General features: G+C 37.6%; 1 protein-coding gene across 1 annotated transcript in view; it reads left to right on the top strand.

Moving 5' to 3' along the window:
* lmbr1 (limb development membrane protein 1) overlaps positions 1–16,632 on the top strand; it is a 28,864-nt gene extending 12,232 nt beyond the window's left edge. Inside the window, exons 5-13 of the mRNA XM_016481282.1 lie at positions 2,866–2,969; positions 8,196–8,322; positions 8,429–8,497; positions 10,494–10,558; positions 10,646–10,718; positions 14,259–14,348; positions 16,104–16,180; positions 16,325–16,402; positions 16,606–16,632. Of these exons, the coding sequence (XP_016336768.1) occupies positions 2,866–2,969; positions 8,196–8,322; positions 8,429–8,497; positions 10,494–10,558; positions 10,646–10,718; positions 14,259–14,348; positions 16,104–16,180; positions 16,325–16,402; positions 16,606–16,632 (710 nt within the window). The remainder of the gene's footprint in view (positions 1–2,865; positions 2,970–8,195; positions 8,323–8,428; positions 8,498–10,493; positions 10,559–10,645; positions 10,719–14,258; positions 14,349–16,103; positions 16,181–16,324; positions 16,403–16,605) is intronic.
* The last annotated feature ends 3,268 nt before the right edge of the window (positions 16,633–19,900 follow it).

Here is a 19,900-nt window from a genome sequence, read left to right as displayed (position 1 = left end):
CTTTCCAAAAAAGGACACTTAGAAACTCCAAAAGGGCACCAAAGAACCAAATGATATAAGGAGCCCATATAAGCACATATGAAAGAAAAATAAAATGCAAAAAAATATATATATCTGAATTGTATAGTATGTGTACAGTGCAACAGCAAATAGCTTTTTTACATTTTAGAGAAGTCAAGTTGCGATACCAAACAGGACCATATGGTGATGCCAAAATACCACTAAACCAACCGCCTGCTGACTGCATATATCTACTACAGTACACGGATCCATTCAGAATAACGAAACAGCAACATACACATAACAAATCAAAACATTATCGTGAATGTGTGTGGAAACAACGTGAATGTACGGAAATGCCTGTGCATAAATACAATGTGCGGTCAGTGCGTCAAGAGCACTCATACACGCATTATTATAACGGACACACGCGTGCTTACTGTACGACTCCTGTACGCCACGGCAAAAATTATTTTAACGCGTTAAGGATTGTAAAATTAATCGCATGCGTTGACGCGTTAACGTTGAAAGCCCTAATATATATACAAATATATATATATGTTTGTAAAATGGCACAGCTTTTTAAATATCTGAAAGTACATTTAACATCAGTCAATCAAGCATTATAATATGATATTATGATAATTAAGCATTATATGATGAGAACTTTAGTAATTAGAATGCATATTTGTGTTTTAACTGAACTTAGGACTGGTGGTGATGCTTAAGATATTGTTTGTCATTTAGTGTTTCTGTAAAAAAAGGGGAAAAAACTATAATAAAACAAATAATACTACTACGAATTCTACTACTAATAACAGTATAAGGGCCTGTTTACACCTGGTCATTTCATGTGTTTTCGCTGATTCTATCTGATCTATCTGATTTGTTAAAACGTTTCCATTTACCCTTGGCCACATAAATGTGTTGTTGCAAAACGGATATAAATCCGATCTTCAATTCCCGCGCTATATTTAAATTGAACGGCGTTCACGTCAACAAAATCAAAAGATAAGTGCTGCATTTTATTAATTATCAGCTCATTTCAAGATCAAAGCCCGCAATAGGAGAGCGCGCGGCATCAGCACTGGAAAGATAAGTTTGTCTTACTACTTTAATGAAGATGATTGTGTGTTGAGCGTCTGCGTCTTACTTTCAGTTTCATTCGCGGCAGTTTGCGCGTCGCTGAAGAGATGCTCAGCTGCTGATGCTCACGCATCAATGCGTGTTGCATTAGCGCAGTCATATCTGACTATAATGTCATATCGCCTATAACACGCTCTCACACGTTTATTATTTTAACGTTTTGGGAGGAGTAAAATTTGCATATGTGGTTTCAACAATCAGATGCATTTACACTTGTCCAGTTTCATCTGGAATACCACCTCCTGAAGTGGTTTGAGCGATTTATATCCGTCTCGAATGTGTTTCGGAGGGCATTTAGACCTGGTCTTTTCACGATCGGATAGCTATCCGATCAGACAAAACGAAATGAAGTGACCAGGCGTAAACAGGACCTAAAACACACTAAGGATTAACGAGCTGCTGGGTTCATGAATATTAATCAGGTTGTGTGCGTTCGCTTGAATTGATTTACTAAAATCAAAACAAGGACGATAATAGGTGAGCACCAGCCAATGAGATTGCCGTTTGCGTATTAGTTCCACCCACTACCGGAAAACCCAGCTGTTCTTAAAAGCTGAAGAATTCCAAAGCAACTCTGTTATTTTGACAGGAAAATACAACAAAGAATATAATTTCCATGTAGCGTGTCTCTCTCTCTCTCTCGCTCTTGCTTTGCGTGTGTGTGAGACAAAGCGATGGCGAGTCATGCGCCTTCACACTAGAGATTACGGTATGTCAAATTAAATACAGGTGCATCCATTGAGATGAACTGAAAAATAGCACAGATCGCTTGATGGAGAGAGAAAGTTCGAAGCGCTCAGTCAGAGAGTGTTCGGCGAGTTAAAATATATCCGTGCTATACTTATACTCCAACTCACACACTGGCGAGTAAAATCTAAGAATTTATTAGCCATTGGCTAATATTAGACATCATTTAGATGTCTCAGAGTGAAGATTTAGGCGCATATGCAAGTGATTTACTCGCACTGTAGAGGGTTGCATAAGGCTGTACCCTCTTGTCTGTATATGCATTAGGTGACATTCACAGACTGTTGTAGAAATGAATGCTGCTTGTGTTCTGCTAATGGTTTACTTTGTTCTTCCAAATACGCATTACGTTATTTGTCCTTACCTTTTGATACTTTTCATCTAAATTAAAAAGTTTAATTTGTGTGTTTCATAGAAGTGTTTATTAAAATGATTTGTGCACTGAACAATGTATGTAGTGTTTAATTTGTTGTTGGGGCCATACTTCTCCCATTTCTAATCATTTCAATACAAAAAGTATTTTTCTCCTTAGCTTCAGTCATGGCCACAAGGTGGTGTCATGTGTCTATTTTTTGTGCTGATGGTTTCTCTGTTAAACTAACCTGGGCTGTGTTTCCCAAAAGCATCATAAGCTTAAGTACTTCGTAGACCCATTGAAACCAATGGAGCTACGATCAACTTAGGCTTTCAGTGCTTTTGGCAAACGCAGCCCTGAGCTTTTGAGAGCAGTTTTTTGGGTTGTTTTATACGAGAATGTTTGGGGTTTTGAAAAAAAATTAAGACTAGAAGTTTGATTCTTTAACTTTTTTAATTCATTGGTTTTTGAGGAAAAATATATGAAATCGTTTTAAATGTGTTAAACCAACTAAATGTTTAATGAACAAGGGATGGGGGGATTGTTTTCCAATTGCTGTTATTGTGTAAAATTATATTGATCAGGTTAGTTTTCTAAACTGATTTCTCTTTCTTCAGGCCTGTGGAACCTGGTGTCCCTTTTTTCAAATCTCTGTCTCTTTGTGCTGATGCCTTTTGCCTACTTCTTCCTGGAGTCCGAGGGCTTCGCCGGTTCGAAAAAGGTATGTGGTTATGTGTGTTTGTGTGTTTTCTGCAAGCTTGAGGCTTTGTCATATTATGTATAGGACACACACATAAGATGCTAAAGGCATTTTTACACATTTGTACAAACCAGGTATGTGCACTTACTCACCCTCGCTTGGCCAAACACACACACACGCGGTTTTATGTGTGACCCTTTTGATTTCAGCCACTCCCCCACCCTAAAAAGATAAAAGTTCAAAAGCAGAGCTCTCTTAATTCTACAGCTCATTCAAGCTTATGTCATTAGTCACTCAAACAAGGGGTGTCACCAGTGCTCATAGAGACCGTAAAGCAGCAAACACAAGGCGTCACAATAGAGCGTGCAGATGAAAATGAAAGGGTGGGAGGGAATGCATCAAGTTGCCCTCCGTCTTACTCTCATCACAGTTTGAAGTCGCTCCTGGTTTATGTCCCTTCTGGCAAAGCTACATAAAGATTAGTTGCTACTGTAGTTTATGAGGGCTGCACTCATTTGTACGGGAGCGAGCCGTACTGCTTCGTTTTGTCTCGTTTGCACCATGACTGTTTCTGGCCATTGATCAACCAGAAACACAGGAGAGAGGGAAGCACTGCTTTATGTTGGCCTACACGTCTCAGAATGACCGGCGTAACGTATGTGTGTGTGCGTGCGTGCGTGTGTAGCGAAAGAGAGGAAACGATCAGAAACTGCCGCTTGTATGAAAGCCCCCTGCTGATACAGGGAAGGGTTAAGTCGTCAACCGTAGAAGCCCATAAAAGCAAGATTTCATGTTTTCTTTTTAAGTATAAAGTCAAATGGCCTGCTTGTGCCAGTCTCCATGTTAGATGGTTAAATGTGGACATATATATGGCAAATTACATTCAGTAACTGGAGGAAATGAAACTGGGTAGTTTGTTAAAAGCTTGTGAGAGCTGTAGCTGGTGCGTTTTATGGGCCAGTGTTTGCATTAGTACTTCATCAAATGTAATAAACAAAACCAAAACTCTGTGGGGAAGGAAAGTGTGTGACTGCTTCAGAGAAAGAGAAAGACTGCTTTCTCTCCCTCTTTCTCGCTCTCTTTAGAATTAATTAGAATAATTAAGTTTCTTATTCTCACCAAGGCTGCATTTATTTGACCAAGAATACAGTAAAACATCAATATTGTGAAATTTTTACAATAAAAAAAACTGTTCTTTGTTTGAGAATATTTTAACATATTCATGTGATGGCAAAGCTGAAAATTCAGCAACATTACTCCAGTCTTCAGTGTCACATGATCCTTCAGAAATCATTCTAATATGCTGATTTGGTGCTCATGAAATATTTATCATTATCAGTGTTGAAAACAGATGTGCTGCTTAATAGTTTTGTGTAAACCATGATACAGTACCATTTAAAAGTTTGAAGTTAAGTAAAATAAGTAAAAAAAAGGGCAAGAAATAGCACTTTCATTCAACAGAGATGCATTAAATGTATCAAAAGTGTTAGTAAAGATATTTGCAATGTTACTTTTTTAATAAAAATTTATTTATTTAATTTGATTTTAAATAAATGCGGTTCTTTTTAACTTTCTATTAATTAAAGAATCCTGAAAAAAATGTATCGCAGTTTCCACAAAAATATGAAGCACTTTTCAACTACTGAACTGGATGCTTTAGTTTTTTTTCAACGTTGATAATAAAGCATATCAAATTACAAAATAGCATATTAGAATGATTTCTGATGTATCATGTAATCATGTGAAGGACCTGAAGTGTGAAAATTTTGCTTTGCCATCACAGGAATACATTTTATTTTAAAATGTTTTAAAATGGAAAACTTTTTTTATTGTAAAAATATTTCACAACATTACTGTTTTTACTGTATTTTTGATCAAATAAATGCAGGCTTGGTGAGCATAAGAGACATTTCTTTAACATTAAAGATCTTCTTTATCTTATTTAGATTACTCTTTGAACCTTTGAATGTACACACAAAGCTTGTAAGGGTGCTCCAGATAGACAGATGTGTGTAGCCTGGACCTGTAGTTCTGATTTTGTCCAACAGATGGCAAGATTATGATTTCACTAAGAAAAGAGCCTGATGCCCCAGTCAGTGTAACATTAAAAAAAAATCCAGTGAGAAGATCCTTATGGCCTCCTAATTCTCTACGATGCACATGGAGATAGCACTACTAAAATCTATTGGTTATTATCACAATGCAAATGGACATCAACTAACTGATTCCTTAGGAATGACATTAACCTTGAACATGCTAAAAATGATCTTTCTCTCTCTGTGTGTGTGTGTGTGTGTGTGTGTGTGTGTGTGTGTGTGTGTGTGTGTGTGTGTGTGTGTTTGACAGTTTCTTCCTTTGTAGTCTGCCCACAATAGGGCTGATATTTATTTTTGAGATGTGATTCTGGCTCCCAGGCTTTGCTTGCTAAGGCCGTGACACTGCGTATTTACTTTGCCTGCGCCCCATTCTATACCCGTTTCTATGACAACATATGAGTTTCTGTATTTTGACGGGAAAAGGCGCAACACTGGATTGGATAATAGCCTCCATAGTCAAGCCTTAGAAAGCGTGAATGTTTGTATGTATTGAGATGTGTCTTGTGAGGTTAACTTGAATGCAAATGAATGTGTGTGCACCGTTCACTACCATCAGCACTGCGACATACTAGAGGGACTTATTAGTTTGACTATTGCACTGGATGTGTTTTAGTACTTTTAAAAATTATTGCCTGTTTGCTTTTCTATTTCTTTTGGAATCATCTCTTCTTTTTATCACTCTTTTAAACATTTTCTTGACTTTTAACATCCTGCTGTTTGTGTTCTTGACAAACCCCAGATTAGTTCAGAAGCTGTTCTCAAAGGTCTTATTTGTTAGACACCTCATGCTAACAAGAAAAAGATGGTGACACTGTAGGAAGAGGGATAAAAAGAAAATGAAACACACCCACAAACTTCAAAAGTACTGAAGTGCCTTCCTTAAGTCATATATCCTGTTTTCTCGTCATTTTGACGGGCTTCTAACGTATTAGTCAGAATGGCACATCAATGGCTTGTGTGTGTTGATACACAGTGATTCATGTCCCCTGTGTGTTCTGCGCTCTGTTTTGTGTCTCTGACACTGCTTTCAGTGTAGCAGGCTTAAAAAGAAGGTAATGACTACTGTTCATGCTAAGCCTTTATTGATGAGAGTCAGTTCATAGAGAGGAAATCATAGTGGACAAGGGAAATACACTGCATGTTTGTGAACTTTTCTGTTCTGTTTCTGTTGTGTACAAGATCAGAGATTCGAATTTTGTTCAAACTCTTCCTGCAGTCAAACTCTTTGGGAAAATCTCTCTTTCTTTTCATTCTTCAGTCTGACATGCACTAAATATTAATAACATTTAAAATGTGTCTTTATTATATTTTATTTTTGCTTGTTACGCAGACATTGATTTGGAGCATGAGAGAGCAGTTTGTGACCCTGACGCTGACTGAGGGTGTGTAAGGTCAGGGAGAGCCCTCTTAGAGTGAATCAGACTAATAAAACATGCATAAATGCAAACACTCGCTTTTCCATCTAGCCTATATCTCTCCCCTTGTCTCCCTCAGACATACATACATTTCTTGGAAGTCAACATGATATTAGCAGCTGTCCGATTAGAGTATACTGCAGTGTGTGTGTATGTGAAAGAGTGAGAGCGAGAGTGTGTGTGTGTGTGTGTGTGTGTGTGTGTGAGAATGGACTAGATGCTGAATATTTTAGAGTTACTATATTAAGCAGTGCTCGCATTTAGATGGGCAAGAGAAGAAGAGCTCAAACCATCTATGGCTTTTCTGCCACGTCTCTCTCTCTGTCTTGGCTATACATCTCTCTGTTCTCGGCTGTATTTGTTTTCTTGCTTCCAAATACATTGAGAGGTCTGTACTTGTGCCTTGTGACAACTTTGCATTTTTTGTTGTTGTTTTTGCAGATTTTCAGTGTTATTTATGGACACAGATTCTTTAAATGCGCTAATTCACAATCTAAATATCAAAGGTTCAAAGTCCATTGAGGGCAGATTGATATGAGGCAGATGTTGTTCATCAGGAAGTCACCTGGAGGTGCTCTAGATTCTCTTAATATCAAGAAGAGCTATTAAATACTGCACATATACAAAGTCCCTAATGGATTGAGACAGACGTGTTTAAAGGAATCAGGTAATGTAGACGCTTGAAAATGTGTGAAAGGGACAGGTGAAGGGAAATCATCTTCATGGTCAGATGTGTATTTTTTGGATTATTGCTTATAAATGCTTGTAGATCAGTTTGTCACTTGTATCTACTGTCATTGTGAGTGATGGATGTGTACACTGCCGTTCAAATGTATGAGATTGGTAAGGTTTTTTGAAAGAAGTAGTCTCTTATGTTCACCAAAGCTGCTTTTATATGCTCAAAATACGAGAAAATATTACTGTAATGTATTGGTATAATTTATTTATTTTTTTCTATTTTTATGTATTTTAAATGTCATTTGAAGCTGAATTTTCAGCAGCCATTACTCAAAGTGTCACATGATCCTTCAGAAATCATTCTAATATGCTGATTTGCTGTGATTTTCTTATTATTAAAACAAGTTGTGTTGCTTCCTAATTTCATGGAAACCATGATACATTTAATGCATCATTGCTGAATAATTTCTTTCCAAAAAAAACCCCTTACTGACACCAGACTTTGGAACTGTGTGTGTTTGTGTGTTTTCTGCCCAGTGAAAGAGCAGACTCATCTTATCACAGTGTTGCAGTTTCCAAACACTTGCAGTCACCAACATCAATATGTAGGTTGGGGAGGGACACAAGTAAATCAGGAGTGGAGTTAAATGCCACACATAAGGCACTTACTGAACCAGAAAAAAAACTCCTAATAGTTTCCAGATGAGCCTCTGGAGTTAATCTCAGACAGTAGCAGCCACCTTTTTCATTTTAGCCGCAAACTCCGACCGGACATGGTAATAACTGTTCATATAATTGTGTGTGTGTCAGTGAATGAGAGAGAGGAAGGTCATTAGTTTCTTTGTGCATCTGGTGACCTATTGTGTGTGCGTTTTGTATTGGGAAGGGGGCTTGGCATTGAGTCAGTGTTATAGGGAAGTCCCGGGGCTTCCAGAGTTAAATTTCCAATTAGAGCCTCATTTACACCTGCTGATCTGTGTGTGTGTGTTTCTGAATCACTCTTGGCTACAGCCGTAAGTAAACCTGAAAACATTAAAGCGGGTGTTTGTTGGTTTCAGGGCATAAAGGCTCGAGTGCTGGAGACATTTGTCATGCTCTTTCTGCTGGGTCTCCTCATCCTGGGCATTGTATGGGTTGCGTCCGCTCTCATCAACAATGATGCCGCCAGCATGGAATCGCTCTACGGTTTGTCTCTTAACTCTCCTCCTGCAGTTGTGGATGTATGCATGTGATGTAATCCGTTATGTATTGATCTGTGGTTTATTGTGCCTGTCACGTTCTCTTGTTCTAGATTTATGGGAGTTTTATCTGCCATACCTCTACTCCTGCATCTCTCTGATGGGAGGCCTGTTGCTGCTTAGTAAGTTCACATGAAACCGTGCTGTCAGTGGACTCTATGCACGATCACTTTTGTATTTAGCTCTCAGTGGATGCTGTAACTTTCAATGCAGTGAAGAGTATGAAAATTGTGAGGAAAATTAAGCACTGTCTTATGAAGACCTTGAAGTTGGATGGTTTTTAAGCATATTGGAGGGCAAGTGTTGCAGTTTGGCTGTTTTGAGTCGAACCTCCTGGTTGAGCATCAGCCTTTTATTTTCATCTGTTTAGAGCTCTGGTCTCAAACGCAATTCCTGGAGGGCCACAGCTCTGCACAGTTTAGCTCCAACCCTAATCAAACACACCTGATCCAGCTAATCAAGGTCTTCAGGATCACTAGAAACTTCTAAGCAGGTGTGATTTGGAGCTGGTTGGAGCTCAACTCTGCAGAGCTGTGGCCCTCCAGGAATTGAGTTTGAGACCACTGGTTTAGAGGAAATTAAGAACAAATTAAATCTCGACAAAGTGTCCCATAGCAGGACAGTTTTCTTGATACAATCCACTTTGACAATAAATGTACTCATTACTAAATTACTCCTCCTTCTTTCCGTGACTACGAACGTTGTTACAATGTTCATATGTAATATACCAAAATATTATGTTTACTACCCAGCAGGCACACAACGTCATAAGATGTTGATATTTGGTTAAATTTCAGCTGCGACGTCGAGTGACAAATTTAATGTCAATTCAACGCCCAGCAGGCACACAATGCCATAAGACATTGATATTTGGTTAAATTTAGGTTGCGAGGTCGGTGACCAAAATTCAATGTCAATTCAACGTCTAATGTCAATGTTAATTTGATGTCCAATACTGACGTCAGCTGATGTTGATATTTGTTTTTTTTATTGGTTGTGTAACCAAAATCCAACGTTAAGTCAACGCCAAATTGGCGTCAAATACTGACGTCAACACGATTTTCATTCTCAAACAAAATGTAATCGTCTTTCCGACGTTATATTGACGATCTGTGCCTGCTGGTTAATATAGTCAAGTCAAGTCAAGTCACCTTTATTTATATAGCGCTTTTAACAATACAGATTGTGTCAAAGCAACTGAACAGCATTAATTAGGAAAATAGTGTGTCAATATTGCAAAATGACAATAGTAAACACAAATTTTTCAAAGACAGTTCATCATTTAATTCAGTGATGTCAACATCCAGCTCAGTTTAAATAGTATCTTTGCAATAATATAGTATAATGTAATATTATGTAATATCATTTGTTGACCAGCAGTTATTAAAAAATGACTGAAAAAGTACTACCACAGTTTGCTGTGGCATAGTAATATACTGGAAGATATTTTAGTGGAAATAGTAAGACAGTCAGCGTGGATGGAGTGCTTTAGGGCTGGGAAATATTTTGAATATTTATGATGTTCACAATAATTTTGCTGGCAATATAAAATTCAGAAAAACTGTGAACAAGGCAGTTATGCCTATGCAATTATTCCTATGTATTGTTGTATTGGTGCATTGGGGCAGTCGTGGCCTAATGGATAGAGAGTCGGACTGGTAACCCGAAAGTCGCGGGTTCGAGTCTCAGGTCTGGCAGCAATTGTCGGTGGGGGATTGAATGACCAGCGCTCTCTCCACCTTCAATGCTACGACTGAGGTGAGACCCTTGAGCAAGGCACCGAAACCCCATCTGCTCCCCGGGCGCCGCAGCATTGGCTGCCCACTGCTCCGGGTGTGTGTTCACTACTGTGTGTGTGCACTTGGATGGGTTAAATGCAGAGCACAAATTCCGAGTATGAGTCACCATACTTGGCCACATGTCACTTTCACTTTCATACAATTACATTCCAGAGCAAACAGATACATATTAAGATGTGTTATTTAGACTTGTTTCAGCCACTGTTACAGTAGTTAGATAAATTTGAACTAGTTCAAAGGTTGCATTCATACTTTTGCTTTAGAAAAGCATAAATTAACATGTGTGTGTTTAAAGCAGCTTCTTGTCTCTTCTCATCAGTGTGTACTCCAGTAGGACTGTCACGCATGTTCACAGTGATGGGCCAATTACTAGTCAAACCCACAGTAAGTACTATTACACCGTATGCATTTGTTAAACATCCACTCTCATTCTCCCTCACACTCTGTTCCTCTCTTTCGCTGTCTGTAAAGATTTTAGAGGATCTGGATGAGCAGATTTATTGTATACAGCTGCAGGAAGAGGCCTTGGAGCGTAGGCTCAATGGTGAGTGTTTTTGATTTTATATGATGGGCAAATGCATGGTTTATTGCATATTTGTATTATTTTCTGTATTACCTGAATAGCAGCGGATTATTTGCATCTGTAAATTCTAGCATTTGTTCTGCTGCCAAAGTTTTGGTGATGTTGCAAGAAATGTAGCGTATTAAGTTGGTTTTAGTTGGGTGTTTTCTTACATTTTTGACAAAGCATTAATTCATCACAGTAATAAATGGTAGTGTACAAATAATGTTGTATTTGATTTATTTTTAGTAAAAAAAAAAAAGAAGAGGAATCTAATAGATTTATGTCCCTGTTGAACCACCCTCCCATGTTTTCTCACTTTCTTTAACTCTCTCCCTTAACCCCCCTGTATCTGAGAAATAATACCCATATGCTCCAGTGTTTCCTAATCCTACAGGATTTTGTTTGATTTAAATCAGATAAGTAAGTGGTGAAACATCATTAAAAATATACTATGAAGTTTTCTCATACTCGTACGTCTTCTTTTAGCTGACTTTTATTCCCATACACAAACATCCACACAATGCAGGAAGTGTTCATGTTTAAAGCCAAACTAGACTTTTGCATCAACTCATGCACGCAACAGAGTGTACAGATGCCAGTCAACATAGAACATGTGCTTTTCTATTGAATTCACGGAGGTAAGCTAGATCATCTTAACTGATAGTGCCCAGTTGCTCAAATCCCATGGATGAATTTCAATAGCCTCTCATTTGGTTGTTTGGTTCTGTAGTGTTAGCACCAAAGGCAGATTTGCTTTGAACACCTGATAAAATAATTGTAATCTGTTTTAACGATTTTCGCTTCTTTATGATTGCCGTTTGATGTGAGGCGCATTGGCAGTCACTGTGATCGGGTGACAAAAGGGTACTAGGGATGTGGAATGTGATTTTGGCAAAGCTCAAAAACTCTGCGTTACAGGAAGATCTCGCTCGGGCGTTAAGGAGAGAACGATTTTACCTTATCAGGAATTTAAGGAATTTTCATTCTTTTCTTCTTTCACCCCATAAATGCAAAACCTGAGGTGAAGTTGGGGGGAAAAGAGTTCAGGAGGAAACTGTCTACTTTGCTTTACTCTCTTATCTGTGTTCTATCTAATAACAATTATTCAACTGACTGTAACTTCATTTAGATCCTACATGCCTGCACACGCTCTCTTGCAGACCCTTGATATGGGCTAATTCATAAGTTTGTTAGTTATTACATTAATGCCCTAATCTGCATCTCTACTTTGTCTCATGTCATCAGTTGAGGCCATTAATACAGGTTAAAGTATTGAAGTATTAATCTGAATGCATTCATGTAGTTGCACGAATGTGAATGTGCGCATTAGAGCACGTTTTTCTGAACTGTGGCAGTCTTGCAACTGTGTGTTTAGGTGCATTTGTCTGAGTGTATGCTTTCATACCAGTCCGGGTGCAGGCATTTGTTTGTCCTCTGTCTTGGCTCTTGCTATGCTTCCCGAGGCTCTGCAAACCAATCCTCTGCTTTGAGGAGCAAATGAACCACTGAAACGGTGAAAAAAAAATATCAGCATGAAACAGATAAATAAGAGCTAAATGAGACAGAAGTCTGTGGTTTTCCTGGAGAACCCCTCTCTGTTTTTGCCCTCTCACTCTCACCTCCTGACACACACACACACACTTAGTGTTCAGAAGAAACCTCAGTCCCCTCTTCCGTCAGAACCAGTCACAGCATGCACACGTCTGGCCTAGACTCTGCAGTTAGAGTATACAACTACTAGTGTTGGGGGTAATGCATTCCCAAAGTATACTTCAGTTCTGATGGAAAACCTTAGTGTATGCTTGCAGCCAAATGCTTAGCATTGTCCATTTGATCCACACTCACAATCAATGCGCTGCACATGTACAGTACATGCCTACTGTGCAGTTGACGAAATTTATGTCATGCACAATTCAATTAAATTTAAACTTTTTCCAAGTAACTGTTTTTTTTTTACCATGATATTTGAATTTCAAATATGTAACAAACTTTTTTTTTTTTTTTTTAATTACACAAATGCCACCAGAAGCCTCTCCTTTCCCTCTTTGTCTTGAGACTCCATCCTGACACTGTCAAGTTTCTTATGGCAAAAACATAAAAATAAGACATAAAGGTTTTAGGTCTTTGACCAGCATATCAGACATGCACCTTTCAAATGTGTTAACATTATTGTTCTCAGAGTATGAAGAACGTATATAAGCCATAAAAAAATAAATGACGAATGGCCAGTACACCTATTATTTTCATTATAAGCTATTTTTGATAGTAAAACTTTATTTTAAGGTGTCCTTGTTACACGTTACATGTACTTACTATTGTAATAACAATAAATTATGCATAATTACATACAAGTAACCCTAAGCCAAACCTTAATCCTAACCCTAACCATATAGTAAGTAATTGATATAATTAATATAACTCTGTACTTAAATGTATAATTACACTGTAACAAGGACACCTTCAAATAAAGTGTAACCTTTTTGACAATAAGAGGTAAAACTTAACAAAACGTATCAAACATGTTAATGATTTAATGTAATTAATCCTTAATTACATTATTAATTTTTAATTTATTGTTAGAATTTTTAGGTCCCACTTTATATTAGGTGGCCTTAACTACTATGTACTTACATAAAAATAAGTACAATGTACTTATTGTGTTCATATTGCATTGCAAAACACTTCTGCTTCTATTGAGGTGGGATACAGGTAAGGTTAGGGACAGGTTTGGTGGTATGGGTAGGCTTGAGGTGTAAGGAAAGGGTCAACAGTGTATTTATAAATGTAATTACAGAAATTAATTACAGATGTAGTTACATGCAGGTGTTTTTTAAAATAAAAATACAATGTATGTAAACAATAAGTGCATTGTATCAAATGATCAATTTAAATGAAAGGCCACCTAATATAAAGTGGGACTTTTTCTAATAACATATATTGCAATAATTCTATTTATTTTAAAGGACTAATGCAATAGTTTATTTTTCAAAACATTGTTTAACAGCACTGTTAACCACATATGACATTGCAGATGTGTGGTGCTCATGAGATTTTCTTAATTGTTGCAGATGTTGAAAGTGGGAGAATTAGCAAAGCAAAATAGAAGGTTTAATAGAATTGTTCAAATATACAATATGGCTGAACTGTGGTGATAAACCTCCTGCAGGGCACTGAACGCTCTCTCTCGCTTCTCAGGATGTTTAAGAAGTTAAACTGCTACCTCCACACTGTGAAAGCTGTTTTTTTTACTTTCAGTAAATGAATATATTTTTCTCTCTTGACAGATTTTCTGACAAATGGTGTGATTATATTAAGTAGGTACTTGAGTAACAGTGAAGATAACAAAGTTCAAACCACTGATTTATGTTCACATCCCTGCTGTTTTCTAGTGGTTTGATCTTTTTACAGAAGCTCTTAATAAGCCAAGGTAAACAAAATGATAGTATCTTTCTTTGTTTCAGCTCTTTGCTCTCTATCTGTCTTTTTCTAAAGCTCCAACTGTCTTTGTCTGTCACTCAGGTACGATGTCAAACTCTTATTTCCATGCAAACTCTCAGCACCATCTTTACAAAGAGCTGGACAACGTTCGCAATCAGAGGAACAAACTCGGTGAGAGATGTTTTTAACAACGTTTAATTAAACCAAATTAAACTCTGATTCTGTCAGCGCTGTCAGTTTCAAATATGTGTAGGCTGCAATATCCACTCCTCTTAATATTGTTGAATTGCATAGTGTGTGCATAATTGAACGTGAACAGTCATTTGGACTGAGGCCAAATAGGGTATGGCTGTATCATTTTCGACGTCAGCCTGTGTTTTGGGGTATTATAAATGATTCCGGAGAGACGAGCAGTTGGAAGGAGAGGAGGCCACAAAGGCACTTAGGATATTGGAGTGTGATGCAAACTTTATTGTGGCTGTCTCTCCAAGTGCGGTCATTAATTTAGAGGCAGCATGGTGCATATGCAGGGAACCCTGCCAACCTCAGAGCCAGAGCAGAATCAGAGCGCGAGATGTTGAGAAGGAGAGGGTAGAGGACAGAGAGGCACAGGAGTGACAGACACTGGCATCGAGAAAAGATGTTCTAGAATTACTTCATGGTTGTAGCAGGAGAATCCCTAATATTTGTCACTCTTCTGAACTATACTGAAACCTCTGAACTGTGCTCACACAGATGTGGATTTACTCGAGTTAACCCAGAAATAACTGGTAGCTGTTATTTCAACACACTAATAAAATACAAAGCAATGAATTTTCTACAGTAAAGCTGTAGTTCTTATTCACTACCGTTCAAGGTTTTGTAGATGTTTTTGAAAGAAGCCTCTTATGTTCACCAAGGCTGCATTTATTTGATCAAATTTACAGTAAAATTGTGAAATAATTTAAAATGACTGTTTTCTATTTTAAAATATTTTAAAATATTGTGATGGCAAAGCTGAATTTTCAGCATAATTATTAGCCTTCAGTGTCACATGATCCTTCAGAAATCATTCTAATATGCTGATTTGCTGCTCAAGAAGCATTTCTTATTATCAATATTATAAACCGTTGTGCTGCTTAATAACATTTTTTCTTTAAAATTCTCACTTTTTTTCCACATCACTTTTGATCAATTTAATGCTTAACTGCTAATTAAAAGTATGTTTCTATTCAAATTTTACTGACCCCAACCATTTAAACAGAAGTATGTGTTTGACACTTCACAGTAAGTTTTATTTGTTAACATTAGTTAATGCACTTGGTATCATAAACTGACAACGGACAATACTTTTACAGCATTTATTAATCTAGGTAAATGTTAATTTATACATGGACTACTACTTTTTTAAATTTTAAGCTAGTTTTATTTTATGTAATAATAATGCATTTAAGTCTGTTCATTGCTTGTTCATTAAACTTGTAAAATGTTACACTGATGTAAAGTGTCTTTATTTGATAGTTCTGCTAGTTGAAAGATAATCTGAAAATTGTCCTACATTAAATAGATATTTCACCTTTCTATAGTTAAGGCCCATTCACACCAAGAACGATAACTATAAAGATAACTATGACTGGAAAAAATTGTTCTGAAAGTGATTCCTACACAATATAATTTCTCAGTGCCTTTATCTTTATAGCTGTAGTGTGGACTCTGCTATTCTTTAATATTGAGAATGATTTTTAGAAATGTATCTTTATCGTTATCTTTATAGTTATTGTCCTTGGTGTGAACAGGCCTTTACTCTTTATCTTGGTGTGAAATAGTTTTTCTGAGGAATGGACTAATTAAAGGGATTGGGGATAATTTGCTCAACGTCAGTTCATGGTAAACATACGTACCGCTAGTCAGAAACTACAATGTGGTTTCTCTCACCCTCTGTCCTAGAAAGGAGAAAGAAGGCCTCAGCCTGGGAAAAGAACCTCCTTTACCCCATAGTGATGCTGATCCTGCTTGCTGGAACGGTATGTGTTTATTTAGCCTTGGCAGGGTTATCATAATGAACCACAAAGCATGTGATTTGATGCAGTTTTTTTTCATAAGTTGGTTTGATGTTTCTTTCTACTGTTTATAATGCTTATGTTTGTTTCCATCCGTGCTGCTTGCAGGCGATTTCTGTTCTCCTGGTTGCCCTGAACATTGTGTACTTGCTTGTCGATGAGACGGCTTTGCCAAAGGGTTCAACGGTAAGAAAAATGCAAGTCAACAAACCTGAAAATATAAACAAATACTCAGCTTTTCGTTCACTTGCTCCCTCTCTCGCTGTCCTGCAAAAAGCACGCTTTGCATCAGGGCACACTGAATTCCAGATATGCTCAGGTGTGTGCTGTAGAAGAAAAGGCAGGTTGAGATGTGTATCATGTCACTGCTGTTTGATGCTTTTTATCAGAGTTGCGCTCCCATTCTCTCTGCTTGATGTCAATTCAAAGGCACTCATGCACCGTATGTGTGAGAAACTCTGGACACAGACCTCATTCGTCTTAAATGGGTGTTTTAAGTCAAAGCTCTGTAATGAAACCATCATTGCGCAATTTTCGACTGTGTGAAGACAGTGTCGGTTTTCTCTTTGACAAGGAAATTACAAGCTGCAGCTGATTGAATATGGGACCAAGTCAGTTACATCATTTCCTGTTTAGTTTTTTTTAAGATGAACATTTTGTTCTCACTCTTTCTTTTCCTCCATAAAATGATGGTCTTATCTCACTCTACTTCACCACTCCCACCTGCTGTCCCTGCCCCATACATTGCTTCTTTGTCTTCCCACAACAAAGGAAATTCAACATATCCTTTTTCTGGCCACGGTTTGATAGTGTTGAGCTGCTCTATAAGAGTGCCTGCTGCCCATTCTAATTATTTTATTAGTGTCGATATTTGCCTTGGCATGACGCTTGACTGAAAATCCCCCAAATTACCCTTGTCACAGTTTTCAGAGACGAAGGGCCCTCTTGACAGGCTGGTTAATGGTTTATGCGTTTGATGAGCTGGACTGGTGCCATGCTTAAGATCTCATGTAACCACGACAACCCAGCAGCGGTGTCTGCACGTCTGTTTGATGGTTTTTACGTCGGCTTGGGATGTGGCGGGGGGAAGGCCAGCATTCCGCAACATTCTTAAGAGAGATTGATGCGAGTTAAGGTAACTAGGTTAACTCCAGACTGTCAGATAAGGAAGGGCATCGTAAATGTGGCTGTGAGGTAAGGAGATCTAATGCAATGGCACTGCTTGCATTAAGCTATCTGATGCACTGTTGCTAATGACTGCAATAAAAGTCTTATTGCTGTCACTCCCCATGGATTCAGAATTATTGTCGATGCTAAAAACAGCCTCATTAATGTCTGTTTCTCATCCGAACTCGTATCTCACGTGTCAATGCGGAGCAGAAAGAATGATGGAATGAGAAACGAGATGAGAGGGAAAGCGAGAGAGATCATATTTCTCTTTTTGACCTCTGAACCTTTGACAAGAGTCAACAGATATGACACATAACCTGTCAGTAAACATCTTTCTAAAAAAAAAAGGCCTGTCTAATCCATGATTAGTTTTTTGCTGCTTTTTTTCTGTTATTATCCTTCATCAGAGGTAGCTGAGGCACATCAAAACATGCAGTGTAGTTAGGACACACCTGAAGGAAGGTGTACACACAGATATCCTTAAACTCACTCAGTCACAGGTGTTAAGCAGCGCCAGCAAACACCTGACACAGCTCTGAGCAAAAAAAGGGGATTTGAGATACCTGTCCTCTTCAATAATATCAGTCGGTTTATGGCTACAAGTTAAATGACAGTCAAAGATGGATGTGTACATATGTATGTATGTGTGTGTGTGTATATATATATATATATATATATATATATATATATACTGTATAATTCTTGGGTTTTTATATTTGATCACATTAGCAGTTCTTTTCCCACTGCTACTACAAAGTCAGCTACTGGTGACACATTAGTATAGGCACCGATTCTCTCTATTAACTAGTTGCTTATTAGCATGCCTATTATTAACATATTGGCTGTTTATTAGTACTTATAAAGCATGACCATATTCTACATCCCTAATCCTACCCAATACCTTAAATTAACAACTACCTTACTATTAATAAACAGCAAATTAGGAGTTTATTGAGGCAAAAGTCATAGTTAATGGTTAGAGAATTATAATAAAGTGTGACCCAACTACTAGCTAGCTATTCACTTATGTAACAGTTTGAGTGTTTAATGATATTTTACGAGCAGGTGTTTAGTTGAGCTTCTCCGGTTTTTCAATCACATGTAAACTTTCTTCAGGCCTGTCATCAATAACAGCAAGCAAGACTGACATTATAAAATCTGGTTCAGATTCGATCTAATCCGGTTAGAAAGATCATCATAAATATTTGTATATGCTCTGTTGATTTTGAATTGGTCTGCTGTCAAATACACATTAGAATGAGAGCGGTGATTGATTCTTATTTTATTTTTTTTGCTTGTCAAGCCCAGACTAAAGTTGTTTTACATTGATAAATTATGTCAAATAAATGTTGGCTTTTATTGTAATAATTCCAATCCAAACCTTCAGATCACGTCAATGACTTCAAAAGATATTAAAGGCCTGAGATTGAAAAACTTTGTTTGCCAGCGCATTTGTTTTGGTTTCTTTTTTTCCACATTTTTCTCTTAATTTTTGGCAGCCATTCATGCTATGCAGCCTCTTACTGTAAGAGCACCATTGCCTTTTTTTCTTCTTCTTTTTTGTTTGAACACCTGCTCACATATTATGCGTGTGTGAGCGGCGGTGAATTTAAAAAGATTTCTTTCATCTGCTTCCATTCATTACTTCGCCAATTTCACTCTGTCTGTCCTCATTGGTGAGAAGGGAAACTTCACTAATCTGAGCTTTATATGTTTTATTTCTTCATAATAGCATTCACTCAGAACAGCTCCAAATATTTCTGCCGCTTTTTTCTGCTCTCACTGCCTGAAGCACTGAGGTGTCAACACTGTAGTCTTATTTAGATTACACCGCTTCGGTTGTAACAGGAGCCTGTGCATTAGGCACGTCGCTAAAACACGTCCACTACATGCAGTTACTCCACTCAGTCCAGAACCTCAAACGGTGCCTTTGAGAGACATACGAAAAATGTTCATATTCTGAAAGCAAATTTTATGTGGAGGAAAAAAAAATCAGTTTATGAAAATAACTACTGACCGTAACTTTCACTCTTTGTTTCTGCACAGTCTTCAGTGTCCCATGATCCTTCAGAAATCATTCTAATATGCTGATTTATTATCAGTGTTAAAACTGTTGTGCTGCTTAATATTTTCTGGAACCTGTGATACTTTTTTCTTTCAAGGAATAAAAAGTTAAAAAGAAACAGCATTTATTCAAAATAGAAATGTTTTGTAACAATATAAGTCTTTGCTATCACTTTTTATCCATTTAACACATCCTTGCTGAATAAAAGTATTAATTTAAAGGTGACATATCATGAAAATCTGACTTTTCCAGGTTTTAAGTGCTATAATCAGGTATATCCGGTGCATCTACCAACCAAGGAAACGTGAAAATGGTTAACCCAGTAACTTTGTTTTGGGAAGCCTTTTTCTGCAAGCGTCTGAGAAAAGGAGCGCGTCTGATTTCGCTCCCTTGGTGACGTGGCAAAGGGATCTCATTATAATATGCCCCTTACTCTGTCAGTTTCCACC

This window comes from Sinocyclocheilus anshuiensis, unplaced genomic scaffold, assembly GCF_001515605.1.
Source record: "Sinocyclocheilus anshuiensis isolate Anshui unplaced genomic scaffold, SAMN03320099.WGS_v1.1 scaffold613, whole genome shotgun sequence".
Taxonomy (NCBI): domain Eukaryota; kingdom Metazoa; phylum Chordata; class Actinopteri; order Cypriniformes; family Cyprinidae; genus Sinocyclocheilus; species Sinocyclocheilus anshuiensis.
This window is presented reverse-complemented; position numbering and strand designations above follow the sequence as displayed.